Source organism: Onychostoma macrolepis, chromosome 13 (genome assembly GCF_012432095.1).
Source record: "Onychostoma macrolepis isolate SWU-2019 chromosome 13, ASM1243209v1, whole genome shotgun sequence".
Taxonomy (NCBI): domain Eukaryota; kingdom Metazoa; phylum Chordata; class Actinopteri; order Cypriniformes; family Cyprinidae; genus Onychostoma; species Onychostoma macrolepis.
The window spans coordinates 24,338,493-24,359,790 of record NC_081167.1 but is presented as its reverse complement, the minus strand read 5'-3'; the positions used below and the strand labels follow the sequence as shown (position 1 = coordinate 24,359,790).

Genomic DNA, 21,298 nt, shown 5'->3' with positions numbered 1-21,298 from the left:
ATGCACATTTGCTGCAATAACTTCCAGCTTAGCAGTCACGGTTAACATTGTTTTCAGACAAAACAATCCTCTGAATGATGTGCGAGTGGAAAATAAATGGCACAATATCAAAACCACATCAACATTTGCAGAACTTACTCTGTTGGTTTAAACAAGGGCTTACTTCCCAGTCTCAACAACAGCCTGTTGTCCGTCACAGTGCCTTTTCTAAGAAACTTCTCAGCTAAATCAAACCCTGTAAACAAGAGATGAAAAAGGCAAACACACATTACTTTTATGCATTCACCAGACACTTTTATCCAAAGCAACTTACAGTACATCGTGTAAACATTTTGGGAAATGAAAACACGACCTTAGCGCTGTTACCATCATCTTCTGCTAAAGGAACAACATTAGCTTAAGGCTCAAGAGGTTTTCAGTAAATGTTGTCCCGTACAAACTGTTGAACACACATTTATAGTCTTTTATCTGGAATGATTAGTATTAGCAAAGCAACACTATTGTTATTCCTTAAACATTTTGGTTTGGGGCTTATTCTAAACTTCTATGATTAGTGCAGACTCTATTCAAGCTTTGTTTTGTAGACGATTTCGGCCTTAGGTGTACCGTTTTTAATACACTCCTTGTATTTGACGCAACTAGCATTTAAATCTAACCTACATTGATGATGGCACTGTGGTATTTGCATATCAAATAATGATTGGTCTTTACTTTCTTGCTATCTATTTAACCATTAACAGTAAACTACAGTCTAAAAGTTAGATTTTTTTTTTAAAATGCATATTTATTCAGCAAGGATGCATTAAAGGGTTAGTTCACCCAAAAACCATGTCATTTATTACTCATCCACATGTCATTCTAAACCCGTAAAGACCTTCGTTCATCTTCGAAACACAAATTGAGATATTTTTGATCAAATCTGAGAGCTCTCTGACCCTCTGTAGACAGCAATGCAACTGCAATGTTCCCAGGTCCAGAAACGTAGCAAGGACATCGGTAAAATAGTCCATGTGACATCAGTGGTTCAAGCGGAATTTTACGAAGCTACGAGAATACTTTGTGTGAAAAGAAAACAATTCAACAATTTTGGAGAGTACCCCAGAAAGTAATCAATGTAATCAGCATTGTTTACGTTCAGTAGACAGCGCGCATGCTTAATGTAAACAATGCTGATTAAGTTAATTACATTCTGGGGTACTTATGTTATTATTGTTTTCTTTGCACAAAAAGTATTCTCGTAGCTTTGCAAAATTACAGATGAACCACTGATGTCACATGGACTATTTTACCGACGTCCTTGCTACATTTCTGGACCTGGGAACATTGCAGCTGCATTGTTGTCTATGGAGGATCTGAGAGCTCTCAGAATTTATCAAAAATATCTTAATTCGGGTTCTGAAGATGAACAAAGGTCTTACGGGTTTGGAACGACATGAGGGTGAGTAACAGAATTTTCATTAAAGTCCCTTTAAAGTGATCAAAAGTGACAGTAAAGACATTTACAATGTTACAATAATATTCAATTTAAAATAAATGCTGTTCTTTTGAACATCCCAGTCATCAAATAGTCTCAGTTTCCACAAAAATCTCAAGCAGCACAACTGTTTTCATCATTGATAATAATAAATGTTTCTTGAGTAAAACAGCACATTAGAATGATTTCTGATGTGACACTAAAGACTGAGGTAAAGGCTGCTAAAAATTCAGCTTTGCTATCACAGGAATACATTTTAAAATATACAAAGCAGTTATTTTAAACTGTAATATTTCACGTTGTTACTGTTTTTACTGGATTTTTGAACAAATAAAAGCAGCTTTGGTGAGCATTCCTTTCAAAAACATTTAAAAAAAAAAAATCTTACCAACCCCAAACTTTTGATAATGTACATCCATTTTTACACTTTATACAGTGACCGTGATTCTTGTGTGCAGCCAACAGATAGCAAACGCTCTGACACTGTATTTTACAGAACCACATTTTAAAAACTCAGTTTACCTACAACTTTGACAGTATTCTTTAGCTGGCTTGCAAGAACTGGCATTTCATTTAGGAAATGCAAAATTAGCTGTATAAATTGCTCTGTCAGCTTCAGCCATGTGCAACATTGGGGATGTTTTAAACAGCCAGTTTGATGTTTAACAGCACTGCGTAAGGACGAGCTATGCCTGATTTCTATTTGTATATACAGTATTCTTTGTTTGTACCTGTGAATTCTCTGTGTATGTTCACATTGGTATGCCATTTCTCTTCCAGCTTCATGGGCGGACATGTGTGATCTGCAGAGGAGAGGAATATCATGTGTTAATGAAGCAATTGAATTGATTTTTAAACACTGGTAATGTTTTAGGTTATTCAGTATAGAGGAGACTACAGCTAGCGTCACAGTTTTAGGTTTGTATTGTAAATCAATGTTTGTATAGTCATGTACCTTAAAGTCTAGACTACAAAAAAAAAGCCATTTCAACAGTTAGGCTATTGCACATGAAAAAAGATACAGTTCATTGAAGTGGGTAAGTTGTCACAATGGGAACCTACCATTAAACAGCCTATCCATTTGTTTAGTCGTGATGTATGAAATATGTTACCGTTTCCAGGTCCAAGCTTCAACTCCACTTTCCAAATGAGAATAATATTATGAGCACTATTAATTTTAGCACATCTTTAAGCTAAGCTTTTAAAAAATATATGTGGTGTATGCTACAGTTTCCATGCTCACAGTGCCCTGGACACCAATATTTTATAAAGCATGAATAACTGTATGTCTAACTAAAATTTTGGTAAGGAGATAAAGGTTAGAATCATGATTTTTTCAGTAGTACTATTGCACACTGTGAGTGTATATTAGAACAGTTTTGTTTTTGCTTTTGGGATCTGATGGAGTGTTTGGACCTGGAAACTGCGACACTTGACATCAAGCGCATAGAATGCAACTGTGCCCGTCCAATTTTTCCAGCACCTTGATCCAGAAACATTTTAATAAAGTCTTAATTCAAAGAGTTATAAGCCATGAAGCAAACCATCCAGCTACAATGTGAATCGGAACATTAAAAATCTTAATTTGAAGCAAAAAGACAACAGGTGTAAAACTGCGCACGGCTTTAATGAGGGGGAAAAATGCAATCACCTGAAGCATTGTGAATGACAGTCAGAATAAAAGCAATGGTTAAATATAAAACTATTGGTTTAAAGATGTTGATTATGTATACAGAAACAATATATTTTAAATTTTTGCAAAACATGCATATTTATATGGAAATATTTAAGCAATTTCAGAGAGCATAGGAAGACTATTACATAATTTGCATTGCTTCCCGGGAGTGAGGGAGCACTAAACAATTATTTTGGCATGATTTGCCTGCTTGTTTCAAATCTCTGATTGGCTGTGTTTTTTGTAGAATTATGGGTAATGTGGTTTTCCTCCAGAAATATAGCTGTTAAACAATTATTTTTAAAAATGAGTTATAATAATACAGGCTGATGGTTACAACAAAAGCATATAGTGTACCATTAACTAACAACCTTGTAATTCACAGTACTTATTAATTATGGTTAAAAATCAATTCCCTTACAGATAACATGAATGGGATTTTTACATCCAAAACCAAACTGTTGCAATCTATTACAGCCTTTTCAGCAAAACCAAAGTTGTAAAACATTTATGAAAAAGCAAAAAAATAAAATAAAAATGTAACATCCAAAAACATCAAATAGTCGTTTTGGTTGACAAATATCGTAAGTGAGTAAACAGTATAAAACTTCATTTTAAGGAAATGTGACAACTTGCCCCAACCTCATATGTATTTAAAACACTGTTTGTCCTGAGAACACGATTCGAATTTTAAGTTAAAATCCACCTTGATTAATAAAAATGAAGCTGAAAATCTGAAAACTCATAATCAAGCAAAAACGACACTTTTGTAACACTGGATGTAAACAAATAATGGTTTTATTTCATAAAAAGCCTACTAGCTACTGAGATCCCAGTGAAACAACAAGCCCCAGTCTCCCCTCCCATAACATTTGCAGGCTGATATTGCTGAAGGACGAATTCTGGTTCATCAAGAACAATTATCCCAAATAAAAAGGACACTCACACAGACACAAATGCAAACACACACAAACATATCTACATCCACAGCCACAAACTCACAAAACACAGCATTAACAGGAAATTCCAAAAATCAGCACATCTGCTGGCAAACTGCCGACTCTTAAGGAGACGGGACACATGCTGCAAATCCTCTCTAAATCTCTTCCTGGATGTCACGCTCGCACAGTGGATCACGAGAGATAGCAATTCACTCAGCTGGCAAAAATATTGCTTGCCTGTCCTCTTGTTCAGAGGACTCTCATTCGTGGGCATTTACACTGTGCAATAATATTCCTTAATCGCCTCAGGTTAATCTGAATGGGGCCAATAAAGCAATTCTATCGGACACATAACACCAGAGCGGATGTGTCCTGGTGGCTTCTGACTAATGCCACCCAGGTCAAGGGCTTGACGCCATGTCCTCGCATGCAGGGATTTCAAATAGCCGTGCAAGAGTCCCTGCTTCTTAAAGGAGGGTGTGACGTCTTTCATCACAAACAATTCATTTGCATACAAGGATTCCAAACAAGAAAGCTTAAACAGAGCGCTAATTAAAGGTGATGACAGTGGCGCTCTGCACCAGAGCGATGAAGTCAACATTGACCTCTTGTGCGGAAACGAACAAGGCTCGAAAAACCAAACAGATGTAATCGCTTCTAATCAAACCTTTTGCAAGCGGACAAGAATAAGCAAACATCTTGGTGCGGACCTTTTGGTGACAGCATACATACCCATTCTCTCATTCACTGTCATTCCTGAAGCAAAAGGAATGGAATTTACGACCCACAGGAAAACAGTCCATCTGAGACAGTGAATCATGTCGTCTTTGGCACATGAGAAAGGGCCCCTTGAAAACCTAGAAATAGAAAACAACGTCACTTTTACAACTCTCTGATGCTCTTCTGGGTAACGCAACACCACTTGTTACTGTCTGTATGATGACTGATTGCATTGGCTTCACATTTTAGTTACTCTTCAATATGTTTTACTGATAAACAACTGATTTAAATTAATGTATTTAATGGCCTATAGTCAACATCAAATGAAAATGAGCTATCTTATAGAATATGTGGGAATAGATCATGTTTTGTAAAATCCGTCTAGCACATCAATTATGTGGTGAAACGTCTTAACGCAAAATCTCAAGTGTGACATTTCACTCCTCAGAATAAACTCCAGGCCAGAGTAAGTTTCCAGCATGAGGTGCTTCTGGGGACCCAGTGCCAGATTCCTGTAAACCAATATGATCCGTTACCCTCCGCTGACTGTTGTTATTGAGCTCTTAAGTAACAAGGCAAACAAATTGCGCTAAATAATTAAACACTGGTGCTATGGAGTTTTGAAGCACATGCAGTTTTGTAGGCTTCAATCGTTAGTGCATCTCTGCATATAAACATGTGGTAAATTGGTTTGTTGTGAACTTCAAACTCAAGTTCAACGTTTGACTTAAAAGCTGTTTTTCTACGATTTTTGATTAAAGCTAAAAAAATAAAAATAATTTTTTTTTTGCAAATAGAATATTGTATTACATGGGTGGTGTAATTTACACAATGTCAGGTAGTGAATGAAAACTTTCCACCCACACACAAAAAAAAAAAAAAAAGAATGAATTTTTAGGACTGCAGTTTCACCCTATGGTCATGAGTCCATTACACTTTTCACCCACTTTTAAAGGCTTTACTGAATAATAAAATCAAGCTGAAAATCTGAAAACTCATATCAAGCAAAAATGACACATTTAAGCAAATAATGCCTTTTTTTAATTACACATGCATGTCTAATTGTATTATGTGGGATGTTTGTACTTTTAAACATGCCTTTTTGTTCATGACACAAGTGTACTTGAAATGGTTAAAAAGACAAACTTAAAAACATGATTATGAGAAAAGTTACTCTGCACGTTGTCAACTACCCATATTACAATAAAAACAAAGTCATTTAAATGAAAGAAACAGCATAATCTATGCATGCATTTGATGTAAAGCTAAAGCTGGAGTGTTCAATATTTGATATCATCGCATTAATCCATAAATATCAGTGGTCAAACGCCACGTGCACTTCAACCAGATTGTTTAATATTAAATATATCATTATTAATACAATCAAAATCGCTTCTTAAAACTTCATCCAAACTGACTAGCAATAAACAACAACAAAACACAACATGGCCTCATTAGTGTGCTTAAAAAGCATAGTTGCGAATATTTAATTTACATGCACATGGTCAAAAGCTACTGTTTACTGCATTTTCTCTGTGTAACCGAATGATGATAAATCAGCAATGCTGAACATTCAATCTCTCTCTCTCTCTCTCTTTCTTTCAAGTACGCGAACGCCGACAGCACAGAGGACTCACAGTGGCGTTAAACTCAGATGACATCAAACATGATCATTAAAAAATGACACCGCACTCATACTCTGCAAAAACACCTACAAAGTCACAACAACCGAGACAGATGAACACCGGCTACTTACATTTGCTGAGAAAGTTTATTATTCCAGCGTAAACACACAGCACAAGCAAATCCTGTTTGGTTAATTAGCGCATTTTAGGCAGCTGTGGGTCCAAAGCACACTTGCAAATAAAAGTGAGAATGAAAGCTCGTGCAGGAACCGTGTCCTTATTTGTCGCACTGCCTGACCCTCCCACCCACTCATTAGAGCAGCACACATCAGGACGGACAGGACACTCTGAGGGGCTCCCTGTGGAACACGCTACAGTACACAGGCTACTTGACCAATAGCAGGGGTACTAACTTTTCCTTCAAATTAGAGGTCAACATTTAAAGACAAACTTCCTATAAAAAAAAAAAATTTTTTTATATTTTTTGAGCTTACGTTTTTCACATTTTAATCAATTGTGTACATATTTAAAATGATGGCATGCTGCATGCATAATGATTAAAATGATTTGCATTGTCAATTTTTATTTTTTTGCTGTGAACTGATTTTGCTTGGCTATGTATTTCAGTAAATATTATATTATTAATAATAGAAATATTATATTATAGTGTAAATATTATAATATTATTCATTATAATAGTGTTGCTCAGGATGGGTTTATACTGTAGCACATACTACAAAAGTGACACACAAAACACATATATTTATCAGCTACATGGAAATATTAGCCAGTTTTTTGGATGACAAATATTTTAACTAAATGTAAAAACTTTGTGGGGGTTTGTTTCGTATTTGAGTTGTCCTGTCTTTTATTTTTGAAGTGTATGTAGTTTTTTTTATTTTATTTTGTTTCGTATCTTGCACTGTAAGAAATAATTCTGTAAAATAACTGCTTACTGGCACATTATCCATTATCTGTATTATAAATACAGAAAATTATTTAAAATTAATACAGTACATTGTGCCCTATTTTTATGGATTTTAATGTTTTTCTTTTCTTTTCTTTCTTTTGCATGCAATTTCTTTTCTGTTTACTTTTTGAATGGTTTTCTATTGGTTTATTAATCCTGTTGTGTCATGTTATCAGTTTTGTATAGTCATTGCTTCATTTGGACTTGTTAGTGTGTTTCACTCTATAAATACCACATTTTTTAAAATACAAACATTATAGAATTATTATTGAATAAAAGTAAAATTAAAATTAAATGTATTCGAATAGATGACACATTGAGAATGTTTGCAACAAAAAAAGCATAGGATTTGATTTTGAAATGCAACGAATACTACAAATCTCCAATACATATACCACAAATCTTCAATATATGGGAGATTTCTGGTGCGTGTTACTCAAGATATGAATTTCAGCACTGTCTATATAGAGTTCTCTATATGTCCACAACCTGTTTATTCCTCTGGATGCTTTCATATGAATCTACTTTTGAAAGCACTGTTCATTTCAAGCAGGGATTTGCAGCACATTGCGATTTCTCACCTGACCATCTGACTCTTCTGACCACCACTTTTATGTTTACACAAGGCCCTCAACACTGATGAATAATGAGACGCATTTTTAGGATTGTTTTTGTATTGGCCTTATTAGTGTGTCTCCACATTACCATGCACCCCCAACCCAGCTGCTTTCAGAACAGCTGTTTCTCAGACAGGGAATCAATGAGACTTCTCAGCTGTGATTCACTTCAGACTTGCATTTCTGCTACGATAGCATCTTAATGTCCCCTGTGTTCTGTTGAAGAATGTCCCACCACCGAGAAACAACCACCTTAAGCCCGCAGATGGGAAGTTTAGCACTAGAACAACATGCAGAAAACATGCAGCCCATGCTGACCCAGAATCAAACTTCCCTGTGCAGATGCGTCAGTATGAAACATCACTATCTGTTGTGTCTGTTCCCCTTGTAAGGATGATGAAAATTTGAGGAAAAGAGTTTAGTTAAAATAAAAATGCTTCTACTTTGTGTTCTGTTTTAATTGCAATATATAGTACGTAGGATATTTGTTTTATTTATTAAAAATTATTAACATTATGTTATTTTGAATATATACATATATGTGTGTGTATCTAATATATAATATCTAATTTATTCCTGTGATCTCTTATGTTCATGTGATTGTGTAAATGATCATAAGATGTTATGTTATTCCATATATATATAGAGAGAGAGAGAGAGAGTTCATTTGCAAAAACAGATAACTCAAAAATGATCTTTTTTATTTCTTCTTTTTATATCTTCCAATTAATATCAATCAAACTGCAGTTGGGTTGTTTAGATTAAATAATAATAATAATAATAAAAATACAGCTAACTAACACAGTAAAACAAAAAAACACGATAACACAATAAAAAACGTGATTTATGAAAATTAATAAAAATAGAGTTATATGTTTTTGAAAATAAACTCTTCATATATATATCTTAATAATTTACACACACACACACACACACACACACACACACACACACACACACACACACACACACTCTTTCAGTTCTTTTTATTTTTGAAAATAAAAAGGGTTTGCTGTTTATGTTGTCTTTGGGTTTCTCGAAGCAAGGTCACCTATTTCAGAGCATTTGGGCCAAGAAGCCACACGAAAAACATTTACTTGTTTATGCATGTGAAGACGAACAAGGAATCTGTTAAAAATTAAAAAGCGTAATCATGTATGATTTATCATAATCCCCCAGTAACCCCTTTAAATCTTTATACACAAGTTTTATCAGCAGACATCATGTTCATCTCTAGACTGATGATGTGTCTTACAGTAATTAATTCACTTTCAAACAAACTCTTAGTACATGGATTTTAAGCTCCTCTCTTAGCAGAGGAATACACAAACCCCTCTTCTGCTCCACTTTAGTAGGTGATGCCGTTTGGTTCCCAAACAGCACGTTTTGCGTATTCTTTCACTTCTTCACATTTAGAAACTTTCTCGAAGGCTGTTTTCCTGGCAAACAAACATCCCAATCCACACATGATATCAACTGATATCAGACGGAACACCTGTTTTTCCAATCCACCTGCCGTTAAAAGAGACACACTATTTACATTCTCCTCAGTTGTTGCATATTTCTCACTATTGAAATGTCTGTTAGCTTAATGCATCACCCGGAGCATGGGTTATATTACTCTTTCTTATTGCCATATGGTTTGTATATTTTGTACGCAGGCTTTGTTTCCCCAAAGTGCTTCTCAAACAATAGCTCTATTCCTGTATCTCATGTTGCTCCAGTTTGCCAGTGAAAACTAAATAGATGGATATTGCAAACAACTGAGAACAAGAGGTCCTAAAAACCTCATTCACTTTGCCGCAGTGGTGAGCTCACATGCCCATTTATGCAGGTCTAATACAAAAGAAGAAAGACTAAATGCAGCCTGTCAATGTTTGGAAAGCCAAAGTCATTCACTGAAATTGAATTCAACAGATATATTAATGTAAAAAGCTTACATGAAGCACATGGCTAATGATTTTCTGGTAAAACTGAGATGTTTAGACTTGTATGAGCAAACTAGATACATATATGTTTCAATAATTTTAGTACATTTATACTTAAAATCTTATTTGCAAATTGTGGATATTGTACTTTGTTGTTGGGAATTTGGGTTTGAGACATTCTGGGAAGCGTGCAAGCAGGCATATCGTAATAAATGGGCCACTTTGAAAATCTGACTCACAAAATTAAAGAAGGTTGCAGTAGGCTACTTATTTAAGGATTCACTTATAGTTCATGTTGCGTTTAAACCATTTAAAATTTCCATCATGCTCTCTGTTATGTACTTCCGGCTTTTCCTGTCAGGTTATTGTAGAAAGGACAAATGAGATTGATAAAATGATGGCAAATGTGACCCAGAGACTAAATGAAATCAGGGTATTAGATTCAGTATCTCACCGTATCCCACAGCTAATGGAAATTTCCTGGTGCCTATCAGTCTCCTTGAGACTAGACAATACAGTCTGTAGTGCACTTATAAAGGGAACGATATCAGTGCTGAGTGTGCATTTTAAAGGATCCTGGGAGAAATGAACCCCTCAGATATTATTTTTCAAGAGTAAATTGATAGAAAAAAATATTTTTTGAAGAACTCATGTCTGCATGGCTATTTCGACCAGCAGCTATTAAACATAAACATCTATCTTGTGACAGTACTGCTTATTAGTTGCTATTTTTAAGACTTCGTTATCATTATCATGAGATAAGCAATCAGTTTCATTCCTATAGGTCAGCTAGTAGAATATAGCATTAGCAATGTCAAGGTCAAAGGTTTGATTCACTTGGCCTGAGCAAGAGAGTACAGCTGATGCATTGTAAATTGCTTTGGATTAACAGTAAGTGTTAAAGGCATAAATTAGAATCTTGAGGATATGATAAACGTTCAATGTTGCATGTCATTTCCTTGCAGCACAGTTTACATGAGGACCCAGGTCTCATGGTCAGTATCATATATCGGTGATTATCCCGTGGCCTCTTACTCTCCTGCCTGATCACTTTGCACTGGTCTTTAATCACTATAGCAACTGTTTGAATGTGCCAAAGTGTGTAAAGTGATGCCATGTTTATATAAAGTACAGATACCTGAGCAGCAAAAACAACATACACAGGAACAAGCAATGCAGCTAGCGACATTATTGGCTTTGTGACATGAATGCAGTATATATATATTTTTTCTATTAAAATTAAAGTATTCATTCGAAACACTGATTCTTTGAAATTTTCTTTTGTTTTGAATCAGTGCATCGAAGCGCACGTGATTTTAGCAAACAAGACTTCCTTTGAAATGTTAAGAGGTTTTCACAGTAGTTGTTTTTTCCTAATAAGCGAACCAGTATTAACTGCAAGTTTTATAGTTTTAACCCATGGATTTTAACCAGCATGTCATTGCGGCAATTCGAGTAGTTCGAAAAAGTATCATTTGCGAAGCAAGAGTTCAACTTCAATTGATTCGAATATTCAAATAGTCTCGGTTCTCCCATGACTAAATAAAATACTTTCTCTTATCCCAGCTTAAATGCAGAGACAATCACATTTTTTGCCGAAGTGTAACACTGTGGGTATTCTTCTTGTAGTTTTTTGGCGAGTTGACACTGTGCTTCAACTGTGCCGTTTGCTTGAAAATGTAGTGAGTTTGGGGGCGGGGCTATTTATTTTGTCTCACCAATCAAAGACGTTGGAAGTGTTCAGGAACACCTGTTCGAACCAGTTAGAACGCCATTTAAAAGAATCCACTTGGTGTCACTAGTGGCACAGAAATTAAACACCTCACTTTAAAATTAAAAATAAAATAAATAGACCGGAACGAAATTAAAACAAATTGTTCAAAGTGCCTAAAGTCGGATGTAGCCTACATAACAAAACAAGGACAAGTATTCCACTTGCATTATACATTTTGCATGGATGACATTAAATTTAAAGCAGTCTTTAGCAAATCTCCTGTTAATTTCAGTAGGCCTAAAATCCCACCTATCCTGCAGTCCTGCCCTGTTAGTTTTTTTGTGGATGACAGCTCTTGGTGTGGATTATCACTGAGAAGAAGGTTATTCATTTACACCTTTTACACTGGTAATTATCCTCATTAAATCGAACCGGATTCATTCTCCTGATGTACAGCCAAGCCATTTGTGGAGATAAAAAAAATTAATTAGAAATAGCGATGATTCATTATGTTTGAGGAATCTCAATGAAATAATAGCTGAGCTAGACATTTTCTGTTAGCACAGCCGAAAGGAAAATCTTAGATTGCTGGTTATAGGCTTATCATCCGGTGTTAGAATGCTGTTTGTGCGTGTGTGGATAATTGATGATGTCTGTGCTTTATTTGGAATAAACTCTAACATGATTTATCATTCTGCACTTAATCTATAGTAAAGACACATTAATTGTTCACAGAATGTGAAGTGGTTTTGTCCTTAACCTGATCATAGATCACCGTGTGTATGTTTAGACATGCATTGTGTTTGTGTGGTCTGTTTAAAATCCAGATGTATGACAATGATTATGTATTTCTTGACTCCTTTGTTGTACTTTAAAAACATACAGTGCAGTCCTGCTTCAAATCACTGCTCACCTGCAGATGACCTCAAGAGTGAGATCTCCATCTCTGGAACAGCACTGACTCTCTGCCAATCATCTGTGTGATAATTGAACTCAGAGGTTCAAAAAGCTGGCACTAAATGGAGGCTGGTAATATTAGGTAATTGATTCTGAGGTGTAAGGGATGGAAATAGTCGTGATTACATTAAAGGCTTAATGGCTCCCAATGTGTCACTCAGTCAAAAGCTGGCAAGCAGGTGCACTTGAAGAAGATCCGTCACTTATAGTTTTGCTCACTGGTTATCACCAAGGACAACTGGATTATGAATTCATACATGGTGGATCTCAAATAAAGAAAGGGAAATTAAAATTTAGCAAGTATCATGAATTATTTCAGAGACACTTGGGCTAGATTAAATATAAGAAGAGTGTGGATGAATAGTTCCAGTCAAAACATTTGCACACTGTCCCAGCAGAAGGGCTAAGAGATTTTAAGAGATTAAACTTTAAATCTGGAAAGCGATTTCTTTCTCATGAGGCAAGAATCAAGACAGATGGTCATTTTGTTTTTGGAAATTCACATTCTCCTTTTTTTATTGCATGCTCTTATTTCTTAAATGTCTGTCAGCTCAAAGAATCACTCACAGGTGGTTTTATCATCTATTTATTATTCCTTTTACCTTTTATTTGTTTTTAATTATATTTATTTTATTTTATTTTGTATTATTTATTTTTACATTTTAGTGTTGAATTTATTTCTTATTGATGGTATAAATATTTTATGATTATTTTAAAATCCTTTTTATGTTAAGCACATTGAATTAACATTGTGTATGAAATAATAATAATAATAATAATAATAATTAATAATTAATTAAATAAACTAAATCATTTATTTTTAGTGCATAATTGTATTTTTGCTTTAGGTATTTATTTTTGGACTTATTCAACTCAGACTTGACCAGAGTTCACTAAACAGAATGATGTCAAACAAAACCTTGGCAACTCTACAAGGTAAATACAATAATGCTTTACATTAATACCAGAGTCATCTTGATAGGGAAAACACATGAAACCTGCTGTTTCTATTTGAATGACAATATTTTCTCTACTTGAGAGTCAAGTCCCCTAATATATCATAAAATAATGTATTTCATGTACTAAACCTCATAGTGTTAAATGCATAATTTAAAAGAATTAGCAATTCTAACCAGTGCTAAAATACACATTCAGTTACAATTTAACAAATGTGCATTTAACTCACAGAATCAAAAACAGTAAAGGAATACAAATTAAAATAGCTAGATCACATGAAAATAAAAGAAAAAGACAAAACCCTCACCCACAAATAAAACAATTCAGTGCGACCCATGAAATTCAGAAATGTCTTAATCTGTTACTAATATTTATTACATTGACACTTTTTATTCATTACGACATTTATTAAATTGTTCTGAAGTGTTCCGTTTCTAACATGAAATGATCGAATCTAGTCAAGTCACCATTATTTATACAGCGCTTTTTACAGTGCAGATTGTGTCAAAGCTATCTTGAATGTAGGCCTATATAAAATATTAAAAATGTGAAAATGTCGAGTTTGTTTTCTATTTGAGCCAGACTCTCTCGCCCGTGTGTAGTGTGACGTCGCCGGTCACATGGCGAGCGTCAGCTGTGTTGCAGGAAGTGAAGCAGTCATGGCGACGCCTGTAGCGTTACTCTCTGAATCTGTGCTCGGATGGTCTATTTTCACTGTTGTTTTACTGGTGAGATACATGAATTACCCGTTATAACTTGTATTTACTAGTATTACGTTGTTAGACGCGGTATTCCCTGTCAAGTGTTGTCCTGGTTGATTTGTATCTTTGTACTAGTAACATGTAGCACATAATAGAGCTATCTAACTATTTTGGTTATTTACGTTATATCATAAGCCTGTTTATGTTTAGTTACAGTATATTTATAGACTTTTACTGAATTGTCACACTGAACTGTTTTACTAAAGTACGAAGAAATAGACCCTCAAATTTCAATAATAGAGCAGGTCAGATTTAAGTACAACAGTAACGTTACATGTAAGTAAATGTATTTGTCACAAATATCTAAGATACAAGTGATTGTTTTTATGGTTCATAGTATTTCATATATGAAGATAAGTAATTGTAGGTTGATTCCCCCCAAAATTAGAAACACAGCGATTCTCTGGTACTGTTATTAATAGCTTTGTTTGTTTGAGGCGGGACTATCTGTTTGGTGACCAATGGATGAAGAAGGGACTGTTCAGGAAATGTTATTATTTTTACTATTCCATTTATTGGTGAAGTTATACATTGCTTTTAAATATGTAATTTGTTTTTATTCTACCTTGTCGAGGCGTTTAATTGAAGTGCCGCCAGAGTCTTAATTTTCTAATTAAAGTGCATCCTGCTCAAGTTTAGCAAGTGCAAAGAGAGCAGTATTTCCTGTTATATAATTGGATCGGAGCATCCTGATTTAAATGCAGAGCGTTGGGTCATTATCTGACCAACAATTCAGGCAGAATCTAATACACATAGGGCTCTTAATTGATCCTGTCTGAAAACAGCATCCCGTAATCACAAGCTCATTTTAGCTGTGTCCTGAGAGCTTCTAGAGGATGTGTTTGGAATACGACCTTTCACTCTGAAACAAGTTCCTCTTTAAAGTTGGACTATGTTAGTTTTTGTTTTGTTTTGTTTTGTTTTTAATGAGATACAACACAATGCTTTTCAGAGACAACTGTCTCAGAGGCTTCTAAATCTGTAGGCAGGTCTTTCCTCTTCAGAAGTGTAATACAGAATCACATTTTGAGTTATCTAAATAGCTCTTGTAGGGCCTTTAAAGTGTGTTATGAAAAGGCCAGCTGTATGATATAAGTATAACACGCATTGGTTTGACACCAGAGAGATTTAGGCCTGTTAAAATAGTGTCACACTACTTTAACACAATTGTTACAAATGATCACAAATATCAGGCCTCTTGTACATTTTCTCACTAACGCTTAAAAAAAGCCAGCTTTTGATTATGAACAGGGCTTGACATATGGGTTGGTGGTGATTTACTTCTTAATTTTATTTAATTACTTTTTGTGAAATTTTGTATGATTATAAAAATGTAACGATAAAAATAGTAAAATGTTTTTTTAAGTGATATACATGTGAATGATACATTTATGACTAGCTGATATCTCTAATATTCTTACCTGCCCTCTGGTCCAACTCGTATAAATAAAATAAAATAACATAAAATGATAAAATAAATAAAATTCGTTTTTGTACACAAGATTTGTACATAGACAGAATATTTTTTGTCTACAAAACTAATTTTAAGCATTTAATTCAAAGCCAGAAATCATGAGACTAATTTAAATGGATTATTTTGATGCAAATCTCAAAGTGTCCTCTGTATCTTCAGGTCATCTTGGCCTTCTGCTGGGTTTATATTCGGAAATATCAGAGCCGTCAGGAGAGCGAGGTTATCTCCACCATCACTGCGATATGCGCTCTGGCCATTGCGCTCATCACATCGGCCCTTCTTCCTGTTGATATCTTCCTAGTGTCCTTCATGAAGTACCCAAATGGCACTTACAAGGTAACCATATTCCTGTACAGAATGGTTGTTCGTTGTTCGAACTCAGATCTGTGCTTGATTCAACCCTGAAGCTCCATTATCCATGTTCTTGATCCATTGTTCATGGATGAGACTGAGAGCTCTTCAGAATAAGTGATTTGGATGTCTGGCATGAATGTGATTGCTATTAGTTTACTCTCACCACTGTCATTTCTTTCCTAAAACATCCCATTATTCAATCAAATGCAATAAGACAAGAGATCAATACTTCAGGTTTGAGTTCACAGACTGAATTGAACACATCTGTCTTTTACTTTGAGACTCAAATGGTCTAATGAGACAGTGGTTACTATGGCAACTGAATGGCATAATTAATGAAATCACGGGCCCACCATTCTTCCCTACGGATAATGAATAATTAAGCATAGAATTACCTCCTCTGACATGAGATCTTTAATGAGTGCTTCACTTAGAACTTCCGTGTAACTTGGTTCCTGCATACACTGAAAGCACATTATGACCCAAGCCTGTCAATTTGTAAAATGGAAAAACTTTTGCAAGTCTTCTGAAGTCAAATGGCAGACTGAAATTTAAGCTGTTCTCCACTGTTAATTTTGCACTTTTCTGTAGCTCTCAAATCTAATTTGAACTTCCACTTATTCAAACTTGTTTGCAATATATTAGAACTAATGGCAATTTGAAAATGTGCACAAATTAGATATTTAAACAATTATATAGTATGGCTCCATATAGATGCCTTAAGCTGCCTTTTTTCAATCTGGATCACAGCAGTGTCTGCCTTTCATTCACTTTTTGAATAGGAAAAGCACCTAATATCTCCTCTAAAATGAAAATCATAGGGGTTTATAACAACTTGAGGTTGAAGAAATACAGTATTTGAATTTTCATGCTGACTGTCCCTTTAATTGGAGAGCAGGGCCTGAGACTTTTAATTCTGATATTTGTATTCCATTCCATTACATTACAGCACCATGAACTTACGGATGGCTTAGATAGATTTGGATGAGATGTGAGGTTATTTCCATTGTTTAATAGTCAAACATATTTTGACTATCAACAGTTGTCTGCAGAAACAGTTGATCTATAAATAAATACATTAGAAATATCACAGAACACACCGGCAGTATATTCACCAGGCACAGTAAATCAAGTACTCAAGTGTGTGTTGTTCAGAATAAATTGAGATCTGCAGACAGTGCTGGCCTGGTTTTCATTTGAGATAATGATCAGCCCTAGGATTGTTAAAAAGGGCTTGTAGAGGTCAAGACTAGATATAACTTTATCAGAATTAGATGAGTTTCATTACTGGTTTCATTTCGTTAATTGGAAGTTGAGGGTTTTGAAGTGTTCTGAAGAAGACAGACTTGCTCGATCATATCAGAGATCATCTGACTAGGAGGAGGAGGTTAACTTAAAGAGATTCTCAGTGACTCTGTCGGGTTAATTGGATCTCTGATGAAGCTGCTGATCTTTCTGTATCACCCTTCCTTAAAACACTTTAAAATTCATAGATTATCTTGAGTTTTAGAGCATTGTAATGTAGTGAATAGATCAGCACTATACACAGAGGTTATGTGAATTGGAGTGAAGCAGAGACTTTTATAGAGTTTTATTCTTACCTTTTATAGTCTGAAAAGTCCATTCAGAAAAAACTTGATAATACCAAAATGTGCAATACTAGAGCCGTTTTGTAAACAGATCACGTGTTTCATTCATACAATCAATGACAGTGTGAATATGCAAGTAACGTTAGGAATGTACAGTAAGAAACTTCAGTTTTTGAATACTCAGGATTAATTAATTGTTATGAGTAGTGTGAAATATAAATCAAGATAATCCAGGCATAAAAAACACCTAGGGTTAATTATTTTAAGTTTCAAAAGCCCTATATAGCAGTTTAAAAATATATAATTATTAGGTTTATAAGTGGGGTTTACTAAGGTAAAGATTTTTACATGTATTAAACATTTGTGCAATGAATATAAATAATATTTCAAATTGTGCAACTTGTGAGTACAGTTGTGTTTTTATTTATATAAGTAAGCCCTAATGTGGGGTTAAAATTTGGGGAAGAAAAAGGTTTGGATGAAGTTGTGGAGACTGTGTGAATGTGAACTTTAATGGTGCGTTCACACCAGACGTGAATGAAGCGTTAAGCGCGAGTGATTTACATGTTAAGTCAATGCAAAGACACGATAGACATCCTGCGGTGCGAATGAAGCGAGTAAACTCAAAATTTTCAAGCGTCCAACTACGCGCGAATAGCGCGAGTTATTCGCTCAAGTCGCGTCTGGTGTGAACGCCCCCTAAATGCTTCCGTTTTCCATTGGAAATCGTTTCATTCCACGTGACAATCTACCAAGCGCGAGCACATTTGTTCTCGGGATTCGGCAGCTTGTCGCCCGCAGGAACAGGACGGACTGGACCTATTAAGACAACGTCTGACAGAGTGGATTTACTGGCTTGGAAAGCGGGATACACTGTAAAAAAAAATAGTTGTTTCAACTTAAAATAATTTGTTACCCCGCTGACTTAATTTTTAGTTTATTCAACTAAAATATTCCAGTTGTCCCTTAAATTAACATTGAGTAACTTAAAATTTCAAGTTAACTAAACAAAAAAATTTAAGTGAGCGGGGTAACAAATTATTTTAAGTTGAAACAACTTTTTGGAACAATTTTTTTTTTACAGTGTAGAAATGGTCCTCTTGGAAGACTGTTCAATGACATTCATCGAAAATAGCAGCTTTAAAACGCAAAGGTGATAACCAACTATTTGTCCAGCTGACCATGCTTGCTCACTTAATTAATGAGAAACACCTCCTCCTTCTCTCTGTTTGTTTGTTTGTTTGTTTGTTTGTTTGTTTGTTTGTTTGTTTGTTTGTTTATTTATTTATTTAATACATTGATTATATAATATAAATGTATATAATGTATACCACTGTTATGTAATAATATAATATAATAAAGTTTCTGAAAATGTAAATGATGCGTGAATGGCTTTCACTCATTTAAAGTCCAGTAAAATCAATAATGAGTGACTACTTTGTAATTAACCCACAAATGTTAGTTAATATTGGACTAGTGTACACTTAACAATAAGGTTCACAAATTCTTGTGAAATGGTTACTTACCACTGGTAAGTCATGTTAATAAACAGCCTACAAACATGAGAAACGTTATCAGTTGATGCTTAGATGGTTTCCAAGTTTAGCAATAGCCCTAATCAGTGCCCAAATGGGAAGTTGGTATTGTTTATCCATTGTGTGTGTTAGCTGCTAAACAAACTTATACTGTATGTACAATTAAATAAAGCTATTTACAGGCATAGTTCATTGTTAGTTCATGTTAACTAATGCATTAGTATATGAATAAGTTAACATGAGCAAAGATTAAGTAGTGCTGAACAGATGCAATGTTCATTTTTAGTTCATGTTAACTAATATATTAATCAGCGTTAACTAATTAAGTTGTTAATGTGAAGAGAAGCATTAGTATATGAATAAGTTAACATGAGCAAAGATTAAGTAATGCTGAACAGATGTGTTGTTAATTTTTAGTTCATTTTATCTAATGCATTAACCACAACGTTAACTAGTTAATCTGTTAATGTAACGAAATGCATTAGTAAATGTATAAATTAACATTAACAAAACATTAAGTAATCCTGAACAGTGGAGTTGTTCATTGTTAGTTCATGCTAACTAATGCATTAACTAACACATTAGTATATGAATAAGTTAACATGAACAAAGATTAAGTAATGCTGAACAGATGCGTTGATCACTGTTAGTTCATGTTAACTAATGCATTAACTAACATTAACTAATACAACCTTATCGTAAAGTGTTACCTATGTTTTTATGTTGCAAGCACAACTTTGCCTGAATTCATTTTTGTGAAACTTCTATCTATAGAAGTTCACTGAAAAAAAAGATTCATTGAATTTACTAAATTTTTTTAAGGTAAGTTGTTGCAATCAATTTATTTTAGCTATATTTAAATAAACAAATTTAGTTGACTAACTTCCAACATGTTTTTATTTTTTAAATGTAGCTAAAATAAATAGTTTGCAACCACTTACCTTAAAAAAAATGTAGTATCATTTTGTTCAGTGTATTTGTGAATCTCATTACATTTATTTGCGGCTCAAAATTGATTCATCTGGAAACTTGCGACAATTCTTACCCTTACCCGAGCTGTACAGGCCAAGAATATCCCAGAAATGCAAAGTTTTGCTATGGACTTGTATAAGACTTGTTTGCCCTTGTTACAGAGTGCAGAACAGTATTTATTCTAACTGAAGATTACAGCAGATTCTGATGAAATACGCTCACCCAAATGGGTGGGAAAATGTCGTTTGATAATCGTTCTGAAGCTCGCTGTGATTTACGTTGCATAATAAATCAGGCAGACAGGTGCTTTTTGTTGTAGGAGGTTGAGATGGAAGGAGCCATCAAGTCTTGGATAAACACGTAAGATTATGGCAGCGATCTCCTTGGCTCCGGCCTTCCGGTAATCCGTTTTTCTGATGTGACGATCAAATGTATCTCTTCTTCCAGTCGAGTAAGCTGGCTTAATGGGCAGAGGAACCTTCCCGACTAAACATCTTCTTAATGCAGCCTGTGCACGTAGGACTCTGTAGGTTTATTTCTGTTTCTCTGCCCTAAAGAGATTACAGCAATGATTGACAGGCCTGGGTTTGGCTAATGAGGATGCACTCTCAAACGCTAAACTTGTCGCAGTGCTAGAGTTTTCTTGATAAATTGTTGTTAAATCAGGCTTGTTTTATTCTACACGTCTTTGTTATTCTGTGGGTGTTCTTTAGAAACCCACAAAGCTGATCTGCTTAAACCAGAAGACAGATTTGTGGCACCTACAGAGGCCTCAAGAAGTATTTGTTTGAGATCCTGTCCCCTTTCTCCCTTTTCCCTTTTTTTAAAGCGCCAATAAGCCTCAGTAAAGAAAGCATATTGGACTTGTCATTTTTTAAAGGCTTTATTGTAAGTAAATAAATTAGTATAATTTTCAAACTTAATGTTACTGTATGTAACCGTATTATCTCATAATTAGATAATTTTGAGTGACTTAAGAGGTCTTCACTACCATTAAAAAAACAAACAAACAAAAAAAACATATAAATTTATTTC

At 34.7% G+C, this 21,298-nt stretch overlaps 2 protein-coding genes across 5 annotated transcripts in view; one reads left to right on the top strand and one right to left on the bottom strand.

Moving 5' to 3' along the window:
- Positions 1–6,781, bottom strand: part of LOC131551995 (collagen alpha-1(XIX) chain) — a 164,239-nt gene extending 157,458 nt beyond the window's left edge. For all 4 annotated transcript variants that reach the window (XM_058795306.1, XM_058795307.1, XM_058795308.1 and 1 more), the window contains exons 1-4: positions 6,567–6,781; positions 4,823–4,947; positions 2,206–2,277; positions 139–235 (exon numbers count right to left, since the gene is read on the bottom strand). In XM_058795306.1, the coding sequence (XP_058651289.1) occupies positions 139–235; positions 2,206–2,277; positions 4,823–4,947; positions 6,567–6,568 (296 nt within the window). In that variant the 5' untranslated portion in view covers positions 6,569–6,781. The remainder of the gene's footprint in view (positions 1–138; positions 236–2,205; positions 2,278–4,822; positions 4,948–6,566) is intronic.
- A 7,391-nt stretch (positions 6,782–14,172) lies between these two features.
- lmbrd1 (LMBR1 domain containing 1) overlaps positions 14,173–21,298 on the top strand; it is a 93,429-nt gene continuing 86,303 nt past the window's right edge. The window contains exons 1-2 of the mRNA XM_058796432.1: positions 14,173–14,306; positions 15,973–16,149. Coding sequence (XP_058652415.1) covers positions 14,199–14,306; positions 15,973–16,149 — 285 coding nt within the window. The 5' untranslated portion in view covers positions 14,173–14,198. The remainder of the gene's footprint in view (positions 14,307–15,972; positions 16,150–21,298) is intronic.